Source organism: Penicillium diatomitis, assembly GCF_028827545.1.
Source record: "Penicillium diatomitis strain IBT 30728 chromosome Unknown utg000006l_segment0_segment0, whole genome shotgun sequence".
Classification (NCBI taxonomy): domain Eukaryota; kingdom Fungi; phylum Ascomycota; class Eurotiomycetes; order Eurotiales; family Aspergillaceae; genus Penicillium; species Penicillium diatomitis.
In genome coordinates this window covers 897475-919587 of record NW_026623178.1, presented here as the reverse complement: position 1 = coordinate 919587, position 22113 = coordinate 897475, and the positions used below count along the sequence as shown (strand labels likewise).

At 52.7% G+C, this 22113-nt stretch overlaps 5 protein-coding genes across 5 annotated transcripts; 1 reads left to right on the top strand and 4 right to left on the bottom strand.

The window, feature by feature from the left end:
• Window positions 1-754: 754 nt before the first annotated feature.
• Window positions 755-3049, bottom strand: N7539_005954 (peptidase family M20/M25/M40 protein; the record flags this gene model as incomplete). Its single annotated transcript, XM_056935556.1, has 1 exon — window positions 755-3049. One exon carries the CDS (start codon window positions 3047-3049, stop codon window positions 755-757), a length of 2295 nt encoding a protein of 764 aa, XP_056789428.1.
• A 2903-nt stretch (window positions 3050-5952) lies between these two features.
• On the bottom strand, window positions 5953-6781 carry N7539_005953 (4a-hydroxytetrahydrobiopterin dehydratase; the record flags this gene model as incomplete). Its single annotated transcript, XM_056935555.1, has 3 exons — window positions 5953-6105; window positions 6193-6255; window positions 6485-6781. The coding sequence occupies 3 exons, from the start codon at window positions 6779-6781 to the stop codon at window positions 5953-5955; spliced, it is 513 nt and encodes a 170-aa protein (XP_056789427.1).
• A 1416-nt stretch (window positions 6782-8197) lies between these two features.
• N7539_005952 (uncharacterized protein) lies at window positions 8198-10099 on the bottom strand (the record flags this gene model as incomplete). Its single annotated transcript, XM_056935554.1, has 3 exons — window positions 8198-8493; window positions 8561-8605; window positions 8674-10099. The coding sequence occupies 3 exons, from the start codon at window positions 10097-10099 to the stop codon at window positions 8198-8200; spliced, it is 1767 nt and encodes a 588-aa protein (XP_056789426.1).
• Window positions 10100-16141: 6042 nt separating this feature from the next.
• N7539_005951 (uncharacterized protein) lies at window positions 16142-17441 on the top strand (the record flags this gene model as incomplete). Its single annotated transcript, XM_056935553.1, has 3 exons — window positions 16142-16570; window positions 16727-17165; window positions 17293-17441. The coding sequence occupies 3 exons, from the start codon at window positions 16142-16144 to the stop codon at window positions 17439-17441; spliced, it is 1017 nt and encodes a 338-aa protein (XP_056789425.1).
• Window positions 17442-18591: 1150 nt separating this feature from the next.
• On the bottom strand, window positions 18592-20952 carry N7539_005950 (carnitine O-acetyltransferase CAT2; the record flags this gene model as incomplete). The annotated part of the gene is made up of 4 exons (XM_056935552.1): window positions 18592-18724; window positions 18843-20505; window positions 20676-20715; window positions 20872-20952. 4 exons carry the CDS (start codon window positions 20950-20952, stop codon window positions 18592-18594), a joined length of 1917 nt encoding a protein of 638 aa, XP_056789424.1.
• Between the last annotated feature and the right edge of the window lie 1161 nt (window positions 20953-22113).

Sequence of the window (22113 nt, the reverse complement as noted above, 5' to 3'; positions counted from 1 at the left end):
CTTTTGATCGGCCGCCGTAATCCTTCAAGAATCTGGAGAATGGATTGTGGGGCTCTATTCTGATCTATACCAAAAAGGTCATATGTAATGTTGAAGGAAAGTCAATGTACACAACGCTTCAAGATAGTGTACATGCGTGCTAGCCAGCCATCGAAGGGTGAGATTGGTTGGGTATCAAAAAGACAAGGTAGAAGTGGAAGAGGTCTCCCCGATGGAAAAGTCAAGTGTCGAATGAGCAGATACAATGTCATCGCTCTGGGCTCAATCATGAATTGGGAATGTAGAGGCTGATTGAAAATCGCTTTGAAAATGCACATAGACAGGCCATGGTAGGTATACGCTGGAAAGTCTAGGAGATGACGACACTCCGGGCATGTGATGAGCACGGGCAAAGAGTCAAAAAGGTGAACAGGTAGTAAGACAGTAGTAAGCGAAGAAGATGAGCTTGGGGTATATTCTTTCTAGATGGAGTCGGTCAGGGCTGACGGTAATTGGAATGTCTATGTTGCAAGATTGGCAACGGAGTGGCGGAGGACAGCTTCAGAAGATAAGTCGACACTGCATGCCCAAGGAGTGGAACAAAATGAATGATCATGCGTAAGCTTTTGAAGTGGGAGAAAAGAAAACAAAAGACAGTGACAAACAAGATACGTCCCCGCAACGTGCGCTCATATCAACAGTGTTTGGCAATCACGGACGCTTGCGAAAAAGACCGCTTCGAAGGCGACCTTGAGCGTGCTCGCAATGAAGTTCCTCAGGCTGATCGCCCAGCTGTGGCTGCTTGAGACATCAGGGCGGGCGGAATCTGGGGTAGGGGACAATTCGGCGGGGGCGCCACGGGAGGTCCAGCGGAGAGCCCCGGCATACTTTTGCGTCGAGGTATCGGTTGGCTGCCCTGGGCGGGACTTGCTGCCGCTGTCCGCGGACAAGAAAGAGACACTGACTCGAGAGTAGGCATCTTCATCAGCGCAGGTTCTTGGCTGGCAATATGGATGCCCAGTCCAGACCGACCAACCAAGCTCTGAGGTCGAGATGAGGGTGAGCCAACCCCAGAAGAGGGATTGTACGGCAGTCGTAAAAGATGAGCTGCATTTGGTACAGGACGGACAGCTCGTGGGAGTGTGTCCTCCGAGTTGGAAGGACGAAGTACACGTCGCCCATGTGCTTCTTGCTGCATCATCGATGAATGCGTGGTATCTGTCGGTCTATAGCTGTTGATGCTGTACGTGGGCGAATGTGGGGGCGAAGAAATGCCGGAAACATCGACATCTCCGAAGCTCTCAACCCTTTGAAAACGGGCTCCGAGGGGTGCAGGCGGGGCGACGTTGGGAGGTGGCCCTGGTCGAGTGACGAATTTCTTGCTGAAAGAAGGAACGCTGAAGTTTGGTGCGGGCGGCGATGCACAGCGCGTGAAAGATTCTGGAAGGAGAGGAGGAGTTCGGTTGAAACTAGCGGCCTCGTTCAAAGGAGCGGGAGGGCAAGCTTGCAGTTGGGAAATTGCGAAATTCGATTGACGTTTCGCGATTCTTTGATTCAAATTCGACGCATCGAATGAAGGAGTGGAATAAGTGTTGTCACCACGGCCGCCAGCGGCCGGGTGGACGGGCTCCTCAGGTGGGCAACTGGGGGCACCAGCCGCGTCGAAAGGTGGCATTTGCGCGTCGGAGCTGTGACTCGGGGTCTCTGTCCAGCATGTGGATTCCGAGCCGCGTCGTGAGCCGATCAGGGAATGGCGTTTGGTGGAAACGTACGAACTTCGGCGAGATTGCCATGCCGTTGGCCCGGCGGACCTGTCGTCTCCTTCCTCCTCGGGCGAGACCAAGCCTTGCGATTGCATGAATAGACTTGAGATCCGATGGGGGTCTTTCTTCACGATACTACGCGTGCTGGACTTGCTGCGAAGTCGAGGCACTTGGTCATCGTCCAAATGCTTTTCTTCAGTCAACTTGGGGCCTCCACGGACCTCGATCTCTTGACGGACAGCTACGAGCCAAGCGATCATGGAGTCGGGATTGTCAAAGACCAGCAAGAAGCTGCGAGCCAGGCGTCTGGCGCTCGAACGATGAAACCCAAATCGAGAGAAGCGGCTTGACCTGGAGCGTTCAGGAATTGCGGAAGAACCTCCTGGTCCCGAACTCTGGGAGACTTGCAGCACCCAGTGTTTGCCCGGTATCGCATCGCTCGCGAATGCTACGGACTGAGCGCCCAATTGCAGCATCTTCTCCGGCAATCGGTCATTCTTTCCTTCGCCGGCGTACTGAAGGATATACCCTGCGGTGACGAGAACGTAGATCTTGTCGGTCCACTCCACCTTGTTCATCGTGCCTGATAAAGTTCGCAGGTGCTTGCGCTCTTTATCCTTCTTCTTTCGAGTCGCATCGGCAACATCTTCGTCCACAATTTGTTCAGCGCTTGCATTTCCCGTTGTCGCATGCAGACGGAGAATTGCGTCCGCGGACATGGAAGGTGTTGAGAGGCAGTCATGTTTGTAGGCCTGCGGGTAGGCCTGGAACAAAGGTGGCGGTTTCCATCCGTACTGCTCTTGCAGCGGTGTTTTTGACTCAACGGCGGCCGGTCTCGTTTTGACTGTTTTCAAGGTTGATCGTGGTCGCGGAGTGGTGGGAGAGGTTAACTCCGGAGGATAAACGGCTGTCAGAGGACTCGTCACTGACGGGGAGAATGGAGGTGCTTCCGCCACTGCTGCATGGGCGATCTGGGCCGAGACATTTGGATTGATTGACGATCGATTTTCGTCAATGCCGACTAGTTTCGCATTGGAATCGCCCGCAGCTGCACGGTGCGATCGATCTCGAGTGAACAGATTGCGCAAGCTCGGTTTGGACGACTGTCGCTTGACGGGGCCGAGAAGAGGAATTGGCTGCTCGGAACCTGGAGAAGTGAGGTAGTCGGTCGGTCGAGGCCGTTGGTGTCGCGCAATGGCTGATTTCGACTGGGCTGCGGTAGGCCGACTGAAATTTGTCTGCAATGGCGCCAGCTGATGACCTCTGCGCTCGCCAAAGGATGGCGAGGGCGGTGGATGTGGCTGCATTGCGGAGAATGAACTGGTGGGATCTGAGAGATGGTCTGCTCGAGCGACCATCCGCTCACCACATCATGGCTGACGGGAGCCGACTTTCTGACGCTGATTTGGGGAAAAGGGGAAGGATCATCGGCCAGGAACGAGGAACGTGGGCGCGGCTGCACGGCCGGTGGACAACGTCATACGACCGGGACAGCAAAAGATGATCCACGACGAGCTGCAATGGCACGATGCGGGGGTCGAAGTAGTTGCCAGGGCAAAGGCCAATTGGAAGGGTCAATTGGCGATGCTCGCGAGGGTGAGAAAATGTCAACAAGAATCGTGTAGAGAGTGTACGGTTGGTCTATCAAAAAAAAAAAAAAAAGGAATGGATAATTGACGGTCGGCTGGAAATTGGGACGGAAAGAAAGAAGGGAAGAAAGGAAAGAAAAGAGGAAGTCAAAAAAGTCCAGACAAGGACCAGGATCGAGTGCAGATCAAAAATTGAACAGCGAAGAGTCAGAGACGGAGACACCAAAAAAGAGAAAGACAAAATGAGACTAGGTTCCCTCGGGACTCGAGACTTGGGGCAAGTGAAACGATGTGATGCGTGATGCATGACAAGGTGAGGCCGCTAAGGACTCGAACCAGATGGCCGCCCAGCGCGTTGGGAACGAACGCCCCCTGAAAAGGAACGTCCGCTTTGCGCCTTTGGGTCCCTCTGAGATCCTTCAAGTGGGGAGTCACGAATTCACTTTCCGACCAATCCAGTCCGTCTTTGTCTCGTCCATGTCGCCCTTGAGGTTCGATAGCATATTTTAGCAATCCACCGTATACCGTGCCAGTTTGGCGAGCACTGACTGGATTGGAAGCCAAAGCGCCAGTGGACAGAGAGGGTTGAGATTCGTGCTGGGCAAAAGATCGCCGTAGGGCCAAGGATTTTGGGCCGTTGGTTCGCCGGGTATAGTGAGATAGCAAAAGAGCATTGCAGTACTTTTGCTATGCGGTGTCGATCTCTCGTACTCTTGACTTTCCAGTGGAAATTGGGGGCCTATGCCGTGGGTTGAGAAAGCGTCGATCATCATGAAGCAGACCTGTCAGATTCAGGGAAGATGGTATACAGGAGGAGTGAGCGATTCACCGTGCGATGAGTGTAATCATCCAGTCACATGAGGTTCATGTGACTGAAAGTTACTGTAGGTCGCGTCAGACTGAGTAGGAAGTACTACTAGTTAGTACCTGTTACTACTACTAAGGTTCTCTTCAGCCTCAGGTGATTATGTACCTGCATAAGAGTGAAACATGGGCTGAAGGTGCATTTCAACAGTGATCAATTCGAGGACACGTGCAGTACTCGGTCTGTGCCAGTCGACTTTTCAGAATGGCTGACCACTCTCGTTGAGATTGACTGGAAGGGTCTCGCTGAATCGTTGATACATCCATGTCCATAGATCGGGCTCCATATGCACCTACGGTGTGTCGTCGGTGTCGGATGCCTCAGATGCCTTCACAGTTCACACGCCTCCACGGTGGTAGGTCCCGGATATTTGTGCAAAAGTACCTTGGGTTCGAATCATTCGCATGTCGTCAGCTTGGTATAGCTCATCAGACCCATAGAGCTTGATAAAATACTACCGCTCCTGAGTTTGTTAGAAAACACCACCCACGTGCCGAGGACTTACCTGCCTAATCTGGTATATTGGTCGAGGGCGGCCTGGCCAAGCTGGGGGCCGAACCACACAAGGCAATAATGACAATCCATAAAAGACTGCCTATGCCCGACAGTCACGGGTCGATTGACTGGCTAGATAGCAAGGATCGTCAGTGTCAACTTCAGCCCCGACGATCTTCGCCTCCACTTGACCGAGCTAACGAGAAACTGTTTAACGATCCGCCGGAGCGAACCATCCGCCAAGAAGTGAACGTGTGGAGTGTTGACCGGCACTGGAGATTCGAGGAAAAGAGTAGGTACTTGATGTACGACTACTGTACTACCTCTGGTGGTACCTTACGTAGGTAACCACTATTTACTACCAGGTATCAATCTGCTCAAGATACCGAAAGTGTGAAGCCAGTCAAGGTACAGCATTAACTGTCGCATCTTGAAAATGACCAAATTTTTCCAGCCGTATGGGTCATTTTGATTTCAGACGCCATTAGAGTCACGGGACTACGGGACTTGGTGCTAGTGGTGGTGGTGGTGGTGGTGGTGGTACTTCTCTAGTAGTTCTTCCCAAGAAGTCCTTAGTGACCTCAGTACGTTGTCTATGACCAACAACTTAACTACCTACTCCTACTCATCGCTTAACAGGAACCAAGGAGTAGCTTTCGGCAGTTCTTTCCCCCTTTTACTTTCTTTTCCCCAATGATGCTCATGGCCTTTCTGGGACTGGTGCTTAGTCTGAGTTTGTCTGACGCCGTTCACCCTCGGCTATTTGAAGTTTCCCTAGTATATCACTAGTCGGTGGAGTAGAATCTTTGGATCTGACCGAATCATTCAACGGAGTGGAGTAATTTGCAAGTGTACCCGATCTGACTCTAAGTGAACTGAGGGACTACCCCCCTACTTTGGATATTAACTAGTATAACTTAGGAACTATAGGTAGTACTAGCCTAGTAGGTACCAATTTGATGTTTTGAGTCCACGCAAACTTACGACAGGTATCAGATTTCAATTGGGTAATGGTAGCACTACTCCAGGTTTACAGTTAGTCATTTACGAGTAGTGCTCAATGCTCAGTGCTCCCCCGCAGTATCGGGTCCTGAGCACTCTTATGGATCCCAGACATACGGTAGTGTCAATTTGATCGCATAGATTGTGGAATCATCCGCACTCGTCCAGAGCACACCGACTAAATCATAGCTCGAATGCATACCTATGAATACAAAGACAAGACCGCCCCCCCCCCCCAGGCACTCAGCATCGCTCAAGCTCAAGGCTTCGGTCCGCACTTTGCACCCTCTCCCGACTCCACCGCACCCATCAGGACAGCCCCCTGATCGCAATGCCGAGCCAACGTGACATCCTTGATCGTGAGACCACGAGGACGATGTGTAGTCCAGTGAACGTCCACCGAACCAATGCGCTGTGACGAGTGAGCAGGGAAGGAACTGGACTGGACCCCGTCGTGGACTCTCAGGTGTATGGAGGGGAGATGATGGGCCATTCTTACCACGGTCATGGTTGGGTGATGCTTCTTGGCGGCACTTTCAGAGGCGATGAGATTTAGAAAGGACTGTGAAAGACACGTGCGAATTGTTGCATTAGTAGAGAGTCTGTCAGGCTTTGGATTTGGGACAGACGCTTGAAAGGTCGCCCTCAGTAACCTAGAGCTTATTGAAATGCTCTCCTCCCGTTGAGGTGACACGCGCACAGGCCAGATGTTCACCATAAGATCAGCGTGTGGAAGTCTGCCTCTCATTGTAGATCTAGAGGAACTTTTTTCTCTTTCCGTTTTCACATACCACAGCTTTGAAATAAGTCTTAAAATGAAAGGTCTTGGTGATTCCCATTCCATCCGCATCGAGGGCCCACCCCTGCTGTTGAAGCAAGGATTGCACATCAGGACCCAAGTGTGCCGCATCTTCGCCCTCGGCAAATCGCGGTGCGGCGGGCATATTGGAAGACAGACGCTGCGATTTCTGGTGCAGTGTTACTGCTGCTGATCGATTTCCAAAGGTTGTTCTCGGAAGGGTAGTAGCTGGCCCCTGCAATGATGTGCTGAGTCTCGCGCAGGCACGAAGGGCAGAAAAAGTGGCCATTCCTCTTTCGATCTCAACGAATCCAAGATGATCTAACCTTGGAGGTACAATGACAAGGAGAAGACAGTTGAGGTGAGACGTGGGGAAATTTCGCTCGCAGAACCGAGGTTTATGAATCTCCCAGCTTTGATGTTCGTGCTTCAAATCATAGTGATGACCGAGTTCTTGGCTTCTTTGCCCGGGGAACACTTCCGGTGCACGTGCACGGACCAAGGGGGTTGGCCATGAGCTTTCCCTCCAACCAGTTGCCCTCCAACCAGTTGCGATGGGATAGTACAGGACCTTAGTAATCGCTATCACGTTTCATTGCAGTGCAGACAGTGCAGAGTGCAGGTACAAGACTTTATATTATGCGATCACAACTCAATTAGGCAGAATTCTGTAACACGTGCTCATAAACTTCAATCAGAATCCAAGCTGTAGTCAAGGCTCTCTCTTCCTCACATCCCGGACTGAGCTCACTGGTGACCGAAGTCGACGATTGATTACTTCGCGAGTCGCCTTCCGCGTGTTACCAGGTGTATACTATTATCTTGCTCGACTACACAATCCACATGCAGCATGCAGCTCCACGAACCAAGCTCACACCAACTTTCCAGTACCTGCACTTGATCATCCCAGCCCATTACACGATTGCAGAAGACATTGTCCCTCATGCGTATACAAACTGACGCGGTCAATCTGTGCATTGGATGTTTTTCCCCCACACAAAATTGACCACATAAACAGCTTGGCCGATGTTCTACATTGCTTACAATCAGCCCAGATTTTGGAAGAGTTCATCATGAATATTTCGTTTGACTGACCAACTCAGTCCAACAACAGCCATACCAGAATAACCCTTCACAACAATTTCAAACGTAAGCAGGGGTAATCAGCGAATCCGTGAAGCTCATCATCACAAATCATAGAATCGACGCCGCCGCCCAAAAACCGTACAATGATCTCCAAAAAAAAAGAGTTCAGCGTTGTCCTGACACCAAGCGACGAAGGGAGTAGAGGCAGTCGGACGCTGACTTGAAGACGACACCCCGAAGACCTCCTCCGCTTGTAGACAAGACGCAATGAACAATCAACGTATTGGATAAAAGCCGACAACGCCCAGCGCAAAAAAACAATCAACGCGGTTCGCAAGAAGATGCGTAAAGAATGGAATCCAGTAGTATAGTAAAAACATTATAAGGATTGGACTTGCTCCAGCAAGAGCAGACCCCATTCGGAAGAGGAGTACGCTTTTGTAATCAAGTCAATGAGTAAGAGCATCATGCTAGACCTGGGTCACCGCGGAGCAAAGGAAAACATAGTAGAGAGATCATATTAGCAATGTAAGAACCCCCCCAAGTCCTGTCGTAGTGGTCGGGTTCGTTGAGGCGGTGGTGGCGGAGGGGGAGAGGTGGAAATGAGATCAGAGTGCAATCAAGCGTCGTCCCCCGCCAGGCTGGTGCGGCGGGAATTGGCGCGTGAGTTGGCGCGCGAGTTGACTCGGGAGCCAGGACGGCTGCCCATTGTTTGCCGGATGCGGAGGTCCTGCTGGGAACGGGCAGCGGAGTTGACCCGAGAAGACTCGGGAACCTTGGACAGACGACGGCCCTGAATGGCGACGTCATTGCGGGCCTCCTCCAACTGCTGAGCGAATGGAGACCGTTTGCGTAGAACTGGTCCTTTCCAGTAGATCACATAGACGGCCACGACCAATGGCACTGAGATGGCGACTGGAAAAAAAAAATGTTAGAAAATGTGTAGTGGTATGAAACAACGGATGATGGGAAAGGGACTTACACAGAATAGTCGAGGCATACTCGAGATGGTGCTTGCCACCAATGTCTATCGCAGGGAAAATGAGCATTCACACGTTTCATAGGCATAGCTGCACGTGGACCGGGTTCACTTACTTGTGAAGAAGGGAGTTGCCGGGATGGTCAGAACACCAGCCAAAAAGTCGCGCGACCAGCCGTTACCGCCAGTGGCAGAAGCGGAGTATGGACCGTAGGCGCAGATCATATAGTCGATGGTGGCCATGTAAATGGCGTAGTTGGCGATACCAATGACGGCAGCAAAGATCATGGAAGCGATCCAGTGGACCTGAGGTAAGCTGGTCCACGCGAAGCCGATCAAGCCGATGGGCAAGCAGGGAACGGTATACAGTAGCCACCACAGACGAGACTCGTACTGAGCGCGCTCACTGTCGGGGTTTTCTTTACGCTCCTTGACATTGCGGCGAATGACCGGGAACCAGGACAACCAGGCGATGAAGTAACCCACCAAGATAGGGAGGAAGGCCAGGCCCTTCTCCCAAGTGTTGAAGCCATACTGATCGTAGACCAAGGACAGAGACTGCACGAACATGAAGATCAGAGCATCACTGAAACCACTGAGCAGTGACAGGGTCAAGACAATAGGCTCAGTGAGGAACATCTTGAAGGGACGAATCCAAGTCGCCATCAACTCTCGCGGGGGGAAGCGCTCCCGGAAGGACATGCCCTCGGTGGGACCGTAGATGTTGGGGTTCTCGCCGCTCTTGCGCATATTCTTGGCAATGCGGTCCATCATCACGGTGGTTCGGGTCTCTGGGACGAGCAGGAAGTGTGCAATTTGAACAAAGCCACCAAAGATCAGCTGAATCCAGATGCACCACCGCCAGGGGAGGAATGCCTCCACGAAGCCACCGACGACCGGGCCCAGCACGGAGCCACCAACGGAAGAGAAGACGACGGCGGCCACGGCGTATTGCTGGGTATCGGCCTCCCAAAGATCGGCAATCATGCCCAGGGTCACAGAGCCCCCTGCAGAGGATAGACCACCAAGGGCGCGGCCCACCATGACCGAGGTGAAGTTGGGCGCGAGGGCCACGGGCAACTGCCAGATGTTGACCAGAAAGAGAGAGGCCTGCAAGATGGGCTTTCGACCCAATTCCTCGCTCCAAGGAGCCCACAGCTCACAGCCAAAGGCATAGAGAACCAGGAAGATCATTGCACCACATCGGGCGGCTTGCATGGAGATACCGAATTCTTCGGACATGCCTCCCAGACCGTTTGAATACAGCGAAGTGTTGAAGTTCATCGAGGTTTGAACCAAGAAGATGACGGTGATAATCAGCCACTTGCGCTTCTCACTGAAGGAATAGCCGAGCTGATCGTAGCACATGTCCTCTGTGAGAATGGTTCGACCGGGATGATCAGGATGTTCGAGCTGGGCATCCTTTTCATTCATTTTCTCATTGAAGTTGGAATCAAAGATCTCTTGCTGGGTGGCACTCGAGGCTTCCGAGGGGAATACCGCATCGCGGCCCCCGGCTTTACTTTCTGGGGTGCTCGCCATGCTGCTGAAGTCTTTGAGAATGAACGAGAACAGTCAATTCGGGCTCACGCTATGGTCGACACGGGGAGGGGAGCAAATGAGGGGAGGGGAATGGGGCAGAGCAGGTGGAAGGACATACTCGTGAGAACTGTTGCAGACCAAGGCAAGTGGTGAGTTGTATAGTTGTGGAGTACCGAGAGCAGACGTTGCAGTTGGATGAGCAGGCAGCCACGCAGTCGAGGTGGGGGAGAATGAGAAAGATGAAGACGAGAGGGAGAAGAGTGAGGGAGAAGAAAGAGGAAAGAGTAAGATTTTGAATGAACGCACCAGCGAAGGTCAGTCACCAAGTGGGGGGAAGGGACGACGGACCCAAATGGCACGCGCCGCTTTGAGAAGGGGAGCGATGCAGTTCCTAAAGGGGAAAGTCGAGAGCCGAAATGGAAATCCTCAAAATACATCAGGACCTCGTAAGAGATTCGAAAATCTTCCCCAGGTGCAGTTCCCAAAGAGGAAATCGCGTAATACCACAGGACGGACCAGGTACGACGCAACGGGGCGTCCACCGTCGAATGCGTCGAACCCGGCGGATCATTCCTGGAAAGACAGCCATTGCTCCCTCACACAAGTCTTCCCTTTTTCATCTGGAGTGATTGAAGAAAGCGCTGGAATACAATTTTAGTGACTTGGATCGTCTAGGGTAAAATGGTAGTATTGTGTCCTCATGCATTGGAAAGACTACCCCATATTATTTTTCCCCTTCCTCCCCCCCTCCCCCTCCCCCTGGGACTACGACCCTGCGACTTCTCCAGACAGGGACTTGGCTCGTATCGGTGAAACGGTGGACTTCGCGGAAGGACTTTTCCCGGGATGCCGAATGATCGTTGGGGGTGGGGGGTCGGAAATGGCGACGCCTCGTGTGGTACATGCTGCAGTACTACATCATCTTTTGGACCCGGGTCTGCGTAGAGGGCAGGTGCTCAGATCGTGCGGTTTAGCGGGGAGGAACAGAAGATCCCATTAACGTCCCCCAGATTCTGGAGTCATCGCATCGTATCTGGATAGTAGTCCCCATTCTTCCGCCTTTTCCCTTCATCCATCACACACACGATCTGTATACACTATACTGAGATCAAAGCGTCTTGAAGTTTGTCTGTCTCCCTTCCATTGCATTGCACCTTTGCCTGGTGCGGACTGGGCTTATTGTGTGGCGCGCCGCCCTGTCCACATGCGATGATCGCCCAAGCCACCCGATCGCCGAACCTGAACGAGGACGACCCAACAGCCAATCACTGCCAGTCATCGGGGGGCTGAGACTCCACCCAAGGAATCACCATGACCGCAGTGCCGCTGCCAGCATTTTGTCGGTCTAGTACAGTAAGTACTACACTGGTAACTTACACTGAATGCCACAAGTTACAGTAGCAGATACTGTCCTTCGTAAGTTCGCATAGCCTGGAGTGTACGTACCTACTGTGTCTTTCTCTCTCCCCCTCCCAACAATCTCCATAGTTCACACATTCTGTAGAGATTATAAGTCGGAGTAACCGAGCCGGCGAGTGCAAAGGGAGTGGATCCTGCATGTACTGTAGTTCGATTTAATGTGATATTGAATTTAATTTTCAGATGGTCCGATCCCGCGGCGGCCGCTTTGGGGCGGCCAGGGATGCCTGCATCGGGAAAAAGAAATCGGCTGCGTGCGGTCACGGCGGTCTGTCCTGGCGGCTTGACCCTTTCTTGTGCTCTCATTTTGTGCTTTTCCCCTCGCTGGTCGCGCGATGCATGCAACGTCGAGGCGAGACGACAATTTCATCCAGTCCAGTCTCGGCTAGTCCAGGCCAGTCTGCCGCTGAATTCAGGTGTTGATTTCTGAAGTTAACTTTATTTAATAGAGTTTCCACTGCGGGAGTTTACCTGACCTACCAGGACACTTTGAGTCGTGAGTACACTGTTTACTGTCACTACAGGAGGCCGCTCTCCGTAGGGCAGATTCAACAATAAAAAGTCAGCCAAAACTTGGGAAATTCAAAAAGTTGTAAACTCCATCAAGACAAATCTGGGGAGGAAATAGGGGCCGAGCATATGGCGCCCCGCAACGTAAGGAGCGTAAACTGCGTTGCCCCATCTCATCTACCCCGGGATCGCATGGCTTATGGAGTGATCCGTCATCCATCACCGACGGCTTACTGCATTACTATCATACGCAGAAGAAGAGACAGTTGCAGGTTTCCGCCAATCTCTGCAGGAGATAGAAGAACAGCGTCAAGGAGTCAGCACCCAGTAGAATGTAGGAGGATAGTGCACACTGCACATTGCACCATCAGTTTGTGTGGCCCCCACTTCGCAAGCTCTCCACTCCAGGTTTCTTGATCTTGAGTCCCGTCAGCCGTGTCTACCGAGTCATGGAGAGTAGAATACGAGTACGATGAGGGAGACAGAGAGAGAGAAAGAGAGAGAGAGAGCAGTCGAGCACACAACCGTAAATAGTAAGTGCAGCAGGCGACTTGACAATCAGAAGGAAGACAGGGCTGGTTCCTATTGACTGAATAGATAGCCCGAGTCCACCACCGGAGACAAGAAATGGGAATCGTCCACGAGTGATCGCCAGCATGACGTCAATGCATTACCGCAGACAACAGGACAACAGGTTGAACAGGGGGTTCTCCAGTTTTTGACAGTACCAAATTGACATTGATGGAGTCGTGTTACTACTCATGTATGACAATGGCGTATGCACTATGCAGTGACAGTGATGCACATGATTGTTTACTGTATGTACAGATCGCGATTTGTCCGGGATCCTCAGACCTCCACCGTTCGAGAGATCGACCGTCTTTGACGGCCGTCACTTGGCGTCAACGGCTGTCGTTCGCTGGACTGGAACAAACAGAAACACGCAACCGTGAAAGGACCGACCGATCACAAGGGATTGACTCTCAGTTAAGCGTCAGCAACAGCACAAGCTCTCCTCCCGTCAGGCCCAGACCGACCGCGACCACGACTCTCGCTTGTTGGATGCTGACTGCCCGGAGGGTTGCTGCACGATGATGCCGGTCAAAGACAGGCCTCCTGTTTGGTGTTGACGGGCGTGGCGCTGCGGGCGTCAGCCCTGATCGTCATCCGTGCAGGTGCCGAAGCCTTGTTCCGACGCCACTCGGCGTACTAAGTTGTCAGTAGTTAGTCAGGACTCAGTAGTCAGTACTACTACTCAGTACTGTACAGTATGTAGTTGGTCGTTTACGTTGACCTCACAAGCTTATCGTAAGTAGTCTTGTCCCTGACTGATGGGTTGTCTCGAATGGACGCTTTTTCAAGACGTGGGTTCAGCCTCATGACTCTTCTCTGATGGTTCAGAGCAAACACATGGATGCTCTTATCGAGACACCGGGTTCCGGCTCTGCGTCGGTTCAGATCGGATGTGGAGATCCTTCGTAGCAAGGGGGGAAACAGTGTTGACGGCCGCCATGTGAGATGCGATCGTACTGTAGTCCCGCGCGGTCGGACACTATGATCTACAATCATGATAGACCCCCTTGCAGGATCAGGCTACCTTTCGCTCTTGGTGCCTGTCGCACTGGATCCCGAGTCGTTTGAGATGACACCCCAAACACACCGTGCACTTGCAGTCGTGCACGGCTCATGATTTTGACACTTTGGGACAGTCATGCGAGATATCTGATCCTCTCGGGGCTCGTGCACTCAGCCCGGATCCGTCCTCTGCCCAATGCCCACACCGTGGAAGACCCCCTCCCCGTGCCACTTCTTTCGTATAAGAGTCGTATCCACTGCCGCTTGATAGGCAGGGTGTTATCCACAATGCCACGGAGAGAGTGAAAGGCATGTCTTTGGCGGAGACAACGTGATCGAACTGCTGATGGCGGCTACTTGACTGTTCCGAAAACGTCCCTTCCCGATCAACCAGGCCTAGACCCCTTTCAGCCACGACTTACACTGGGTCAATACCTACCTTACTCAGTAGTCACTGGTCAGTAAGAGAGTCAGTAACTACCTATACTGACGACTGAGTAATAAGTGCCATGCCGGGATCCACGTGATACACTCCTTGACAGGCAGAAACGGGCATCTCAACCCCTTTCTTCCATCCACTTTCTCGAATGGCTTCAGGTGCATCCACGGATCAGGCAGATCGGGGGCCTTCCATGCGGCCTGTCACCCTTACATGCACATGGTCTCGAGTCTCGAGACTCTTTTAACTTTCCTGCACCGCCAATCCCCGAGGATACTCTCTTCCCGCCCCTTGGAATGATCGACACAATTGAATTGCCGACGCCACGCGCGGGCAAGGGGGGCAAAAGAAGACGGAAGATAGAAGTACTGCTTCTAGGAGTAGTAGTCTGAGCCGTATCTGAATGCTCTCGAATCTTGAACTATGGATCCCTGCCCGATCCCGCCGGTCGACGTGATCCGGGAACCTGGTCAGGGTAGGATTGGAGGTCGGCTCGGGTTGCCAGGCCACACTGAGTCTCAAGTGCAGAGGAATGTACATAGGACATAGGGGAGTACCCTGTATGCAGTCTGTTCTTTTCTGGGCGCTTGTTTTCGGGTTGCATCTTCTCCACTATGTCCCGTGCCGTCAAGAATAAAGAACTAGCCACGGAGGAATAGGTCAATGGAACCGACCCTCGCTGGCGCAATCACAACCTCATGTGTAACAGGGAGCCATTTCTATACTAGACTATATGAAGAGAGTCTGAATGGAAAATAGAAAGCCGATCCAGTTCGTTGACTCATGCCCCTCTCACCGGAAGAACCTGATCGGACGAGGCAAAAGGCACGAGTGAGTAGAAGACGCTTCCGTCAAGTCACGAGTTCCCCGTGGGGGGAGGAGTCACGCCCGTTGGAGGATGATCATACGATATATGGAGGAGGGTTGGGGTAGGGACCGCGGAATTCAGGCTCAGGGTGACATTGCCGGAATTGGTCATGAAAGAGTCAGATACCTACCCTTGGCGTATGCTGCAGAGGGAGATTCTCTCCAGGTCATGCAATACATATCAATGGATGAGGTGATGACCCGTACCGGGCTGATATGCCGAGTCGATAAAACCAGGGAGTTATTACCCAGTACCTGGTAATTCCAGGTGGTCAAGATTCTGACCTGTGATCTTCCATTGTATCAACGTAGCGATCATTCTGTCAAATTCAACCTTGGAGGGAGGCTCTAAACATCTCAAACAAACACCTTTCATCTATGGTGGCATCGTTTACTGCACATTAAGACTCACATACATTGCACAAAGCAACCCGCCACCAGATCAGACCGGCTGGAGAAAACGGTTTCAAGATAGTACAAGATTGAAGAAAGTACCATCATCTCAACATGGTCTTGAAGGAGAGCCCCGGGCGTAATGTTGATTTGCCTTCGCGTTGAGATCCAGTAAAGAGTGAAGATGGAAAGATGTGTGTCGAACTGCAGATGGGTCTAACCAAGATATGCAATCCAGAGCCGATGCAATCCAGAGCCGATGCAACCCAGAGCCGATGCAATCCATTGCCAGAAACCACCTCTGGCGAGGTGTTAATGAGCAAGCACAAGATTTGTTGAGATAGCTTGGTGGTCAGGCGCGCCACACCAGCGTGGTGCACGCCTACGCACACTCCACCATAATAGTTTAGATAGCACCTCTCACCATATTCAAGCTCACCATTCCTTACTCCCCTCTTTTGGGTGTGCTACGTGTCCCTGTAGCTCCCTGATAAGATTAAAGGTTGGAATGGAATTCATTCCCATCCCGCCATCCCCTTACCGCCCACTGCACGATGCTCACCACCGGAGGAACTTCGGAAGAGGTGGTAGCCCCCGGTTCGCAGGTGACCCGCTGAGTCAGCCACGAGGATCCCGCGCGGCCGAACGTTGAATCGCAGAGGGAGACCCCCGCTGGATGGGTCTCCGCTGGCCGCAGTAGAAAAGAAAGCTACGATAGTCAGCTATAGAGCAAACGGCAGAACCACCGGCGTGAAGACTGACATTGCTCCATCAATTCCATTCTACATCTCAGTTCTTCGTCATCTCAACAGCAAAGACCCTTTCAAAGCTCTTGCAACATGGCACCTGACTTGAACTCCCTTCCGCCGTCGCGATCCTCCTCGACCTCATCATCTCTTCCATTCCGCCCTGCATCCACCATATCTCCGGGCACGACTTCGCCGTCTCAAGCGGCATCCCAGCAGATGGTGACTCCTCCACGGCCATCCCGAGGATCCAGCAACGGCCGCCCGTCAGTGTCAGAAAGACGACGATCTGCCGCGGGCATGCATATCAACCTGAATGATCCCTCTGTCGCAGCTTCGGGCAACATGGGAGACGGAACCCGCTCCGAGCATCGTAGCTCGATGGGCCAAGCCTTTCGCACTGCCAGCCCTATCAGTCTTGCCGGAAGCCCCATCTTTACGACCGCCGACCCTCACCATCAGCGTGCTCCATCCCTCGGAGAGCTTCACCAGGAACTCGAGCAGGAACAGGAAGCTCAAGTGGTGAGTACTCAAAGCATCGTCTGTCTGCATCTGCACTGCCGGAGACTCCATGAGAATTCCTCGATCTCTCTCTCTCTCTCTCTCTCTCTCTCTCTCTCTCTCTCTCTCGATTGACTGCTTGGCTGACTGCTTGGCTGACCAAACCTTCCAAAACAGAACCGCTTGTTACAAACCATTCGCAGCCAGCAGGCCCAGCTTGACCAATTCTATCAACAGCACCAGCAATCCCAGTCGTCCGCTTCTGGAACAATGGCCATAGACGATACCCCAACACCAGCATCAGAGCGTTCCTTCAACTTCTTCTCGTCGGTCCCTCAGTCCACCACTGCCACCAACACCGCCAATGCGCCCACCAGTCGAGTGGCGCGATCGTCTTTCTCGCTTCGTCGACCATCTCAGTCAACCAGCCAGGCCACCTCGCCACATCTTTTCCCACGAGAGCCATCGCGAGGCGCGGAGGCTTCGGAAATAGTCCCGATCTTCAGAGATGGTCTGTCCCGCCGAAGCAGCCGAGATGACGGCGCATTCTACCAAGCGGAAGCGGCTATGCTCAACCGGGAGAACCTGATGCTACGGCAACGCATCCGCGAGCTAGGTGAGTAGACATCAGCCTGACATTCCACCAAACCTTCCCCCGCCCCGTGGCTTTGTTACTTCATGACTCGGTGGAGTGCGCATGCTTGTCTTGTCTGCTGAGCTAACCGTCCTTTCTTTACCCACAGAGCGACAGATCAGCGATTTAACCTCAAGCTCCACTTCCGGTCCCACTGCACCTGTCTCTGCCACGACCGAGACGATCTCAGCGTCCGCGCCCGAAGACAATCAGGAAGCGAGTGCGCAGGTCATGCATCCCACTGACGCCAAGGACTAAACGTCGTCCCTTCCGCGCAGGCGAAACACACCAAACACTGATTTTCAAACGGATACCACCCATCACAGCCCTCATGAGTTTCTCGGCGTTCGACCTCGGCATCGAATCGTAGCAATGGATAATGGATAATGAATCACAGGAAAAAAGCTGGCATGTTTTGCACGGCTGGCAAAAGACGAGTCCTCACCCCAAGTAGACAGCAACCTGTCCAGTGTTGGGCAAAAGATGGTCATGTGAAAGTGAGACAAAATTTCGGTGCAACACAGTAGGGTGGCGGCTGAGCCACACTATGTAAACACCCTCGCTCTCAATCAGGCCAAGGATCACGAGATTCACATGTTCTCCTAAGTCCGCGACACCTCGGGATGCCTGCGATGAACGAACAGAGCACACACAAGAAAGGGATGACGGGTCCTCGTCCACCATGTTCATGCGCCGGTCATGCCTGGGACACGATATCTCTGGCGAAAACCGCTGGGAGAAGGCAGCCTCAATCACAAGGTCGCGCGTTCAAGTGTGTCTAGGATCCAGCCCAACACTTGCTGTCGCTGTTCTGGAATCAAGGCCAGACGAATGGGTTATGCGTTATATCATTTATCAGCGTGTTGATGGGCTTTCCTAGGTGGCTAATGCGAGTGCTCCGGAAGTATTCGAGGGCTAGAAGACTTCGTTACTGGAGGGCTGTCCAGAACACAACGCGTGTAATTGACACGACCACTCCATGGAATTCTGCAATGGACAAAAAATACCATTCAAGTACTGTCTCATGTACATAGATTGGAAAGGCATCAGAGATGGAGGGTTCAAAAACAATATTGTATCTATACAGGTATACATATCCAGGAAAAAATAGATGCATGTCATGTCACCAACCGGCAATGTACCCACAAAATGAGGAACCTTCATCTATAGAAAGACGCTGAGTGTAAATATTGGATCAAGCTTCATGATCCCAAATAGGACAGGCATGTCCAATGACAAAGAAAACGAGGGGGTATGGAAAGCAAGGACGACACCATGATGGCGGCATGTCACGGATTTGTAACATCACAACCCACGATGCAATCCCCAGGTATATTTCTTTCGCTCCGAACTTTGGGAAAAAAAAAAAAAGGTAACAAGTTGCAGACTGTTGTGGAAGCAAGCTTCTTTACAGCTTGGACTTCTCGGGCTGAGCGGTCAGGTCGGGAAGGAGGACGTCGCGAAGTTCGGAGGCGGCTTCGTTCAAGTAGTAGCTCATGCGGTGAGCACCGATGCGCTTGCAAACGATGTTGAAGTTGAGACTGAAGAGGAGAAGGAGAGGGAATCGTTAGTTTTGAACAATCTTTTTCTTTCTTATACATGTATATGTATATATTTGAATGCATTGACGGGAGTAGGTTAGTCAAGGAAAATGCATACCTGTTCTCGTTGATCATATAGGCAATGCCAAATCCATCATCAATGACCTGGCTCCATCCGTATCCGTTGAAGAACTCGGAGCTCAGTTGCGAGGAGGAAATGTACCAAGAGCCAGAGTATGTGAAAGCGGGATCTTCATAGATGGCAGGGAGCTTCTCGCCGGGCTGGAGCAACTTCTTCAAGCCGAAGAGATGGCGGTCGACACCGTGGCCGTCGCTGGCCTCGAGAGTGTACTTGGTATGCTGAGACAACGCGGCGCGGAACAGCTTGACGACCTCCTCGCGAGGCACGCTGGGGTCGCAGAACGCGCGGGTGAAAGCCACACTCTCGTCAGAGACAGTGCGAGTAGTCTCAGTACGGCCCTCCTGGAACTTGCGGGTGGAAGCAGACTCGTAAGTGGGACGGTTCTTGCCGTACATCTTGTAGTAGGCCAATTGGATGACCATCTGAACGTAGGCGTCGGGGCTGCACTTAAACTTCTTAATCAGGCCCTTGCCATACCCTTGGTACGCCTGAACGACAAGCTCGTGGTTGCCGATCTGCTTGCGGTGATACTGAACAGCCACATCGATCGCCTCGTTGACCTCGTCATTCAAGGCGAATCGAATGGCCTTGGGGTCGGCCAGCTGGGAGCGGACAGACTTGGCAGACAAATCGATCTTACGGCCGAAGATGAGCGCGTTGACAAAGTCGTTCAGACGGTGAGTGGGGGTGCCGTCCATCATGGAGTGCTCGCCCATGAAGCCGGCGGCACCGTTGTCGTTGATGATGAACTGCAGAGGCTTATCGAACCAGCGGTTGCAGCCATCTCCGTGCCAGTACTGGTGAGCCCGCTCCTCCAGTGTCACGGGCTTGGCGTCATCCAGGCAGATGACAAACCCGGCAGACTCGATGTCCTGCAGCGCTTGCTCGTTGGCGGGATCCGCAGCAATGAGCTTCTCGCGGGCACTCGTCCAGTGATCACGATCGGCCACCGTCAGTGCACCGACCGGCGGTGCGGGTTGGGCAATCTCGTAGATCCGCTTGAATTGTTGCTCCAATTCCGACACGTTCAAAGGCTGGCCATCCACAACGAGCAGCACCTTGAAGAATTGGTTCTTGCGAACCACGACAATGTGCTGATTCTCGGCGGCGGAGTACTTGCGGGGGAAGTCCTCGGGCTTGGCAGGGATACGGCAGCAGTTGAACATGTACTCGTAGGAGCTCATGGCCATGGGCTGACCGCGCATGTACTCGGGCTCGAGAGAACCATCGTCGACCTGACGCTTGAACTCCAAGGCGGCCGAAGTGATGGCGGCGGCACGCTTGGCGGGATCACGACGCTCGCGGTCATCGCGGTAGGAGTAGAAGTACGAGACGTAGGGAATGACGGGGTCCCGGTACGCCAGATAAGCGGCGGAGTTCCACCACTCTGAGAGCCAATTCTTGACCTTGGGATTGGCGGCGCGGTCCAGCAGGCGCTTCTGCAGAAGCTCGCCCTCACCACCGGGGCGAATGAAGGCATCGACGGCCTTTTTGGTGCGCTCGAACTCGGCCTCGGAGACCAAGGGATGCACGGACTTGAGGTAGCGCTTGCCAGTTTCCTCCAAAGAGGGCACGGGAAGGCGGGGCAAGGAGTCTTCGAAGCGGAGCATCTTGCCCTTGGAGAGGTCCTCCTTGTACCCTGGAGAGCGACATTTCGTTAGCTTTTTTCCCTCTTCCTCCCCCCCCCCCCCCTCTCTCTCTCTCTCTCAATTTGCGCACTTGTGTGCGATAACACCGGGAAGAGAACAGTTCAAGCTGCACTGAGTCTCGCGTGGTGGTTTGTGCACAGCGGACGTTTGACACACTTACCCTCGGGGACGGAGGAAGCCTTGCGAGCCATGGCGGGAGTCTACACGCTCAGTCATTAGCTTCGCTCCTTCACACACCGTGTCCTTTGATCGGTATCCTGGGAGTATTCAATCCGCCAAGATGGCTGAATTCATCGCCATGGCCACCAACAGGGTAGCTAGCGCAAAATCCCCGATTGTGAGGGTGGTTATCTTACCGAGCGGGAGAGCAGTTGTGTAGGAGGAAGCCTAGGCCGTGACAAGGTGGAGAGACGGCTTCGCGCAGAAGCAGCAAACATCCCTCTCGATGATATGGGTATAGAAGGGGTGATGAGAAGGTTGTGAAATTGAGAGCAAGAAGAGGAAGTTTTAAAAAAAAAAAAACAAAGAGAGAGAAAAGGCTATGTGTTCGGAGTCTTGAGTTCGGTTGAAGGACACACGCTCACCAAGACCGGACTGGAGGAGGAGGAGAAATGCCTCGGCTGTATGCAAAGGCACCCCCGAAAGTCGACCACTCCGGGCGGTGTCACGTTAGGAAGGCGTATGGTCACTATGGTGACGGGCCTTTTACAGGTTACAATACGGCCACGCGATACAGTTTCGGTCCCGGCCGGAGGGAAAGGCTTGGGACTGGCGTTGAAGATGAGCGGGCCTCCAGAGCCCTGAGCGGTGGTGAATTGGTGAGAGGCTGTCCGAGGAAAAAGGTCACTTATGAAAATACCGTTATTTCATATTCTGATTCTGGTCGAGACTTTGGAGTTTGGACTTATGGAAATCTATAGGATTGGAGCGTTGGGCGAGTTGCACATTGGAAATAGTAAATACTAAATACTGGTGCGTTTCCATTACACTTACAGCGCGGGCCGTAAGGTGACCAAGGTCGGCCGCGGAGCCTCGGTTGAATGTTTTGCGTGAGGCCTCCATCACGATGAATTATGGAAGAGCGATCATACATAATCATGGGGCCAAGTCTGGGGCGCTCTGCACAACACCAAAGTGGACTCGTGGAAAATACGGGGTGAGTCGTGTTACCGTGTGGAATCCTGGCTCGGCTGACCGAAAAGGAGGACCGAGACTGTGGACTTCCAAGTGGAGAGCAAATTGATGTCATCGGACGCAACAGACTGGAAAGGGGAAAGTTCAAGTGTAGACGATTCGATTGAGGCCACGCGCCTCACCATACGGCACAGAGTATGTAGCTATGTATAGTTCTTTCCCTCAACCACGTGGGCTTTGCTGGATGGACCCTGATCTCGAATACAAAAGGAATCTTTCCAGCGGCCAGAGCATACATCACTGACCAGAGAGACGCTCTGTAATGGAGGTTCACGTGGAAGAATCGAAAATTAAATGCAATTCTCGTCACCACGTCAACTCACGTATACATGTGAGGGAGAATCACTCAAGTGAGTTAGGTAGTTACCTTTAAACCTCAGGTAGGAACCTTTCAACGTCTGAAT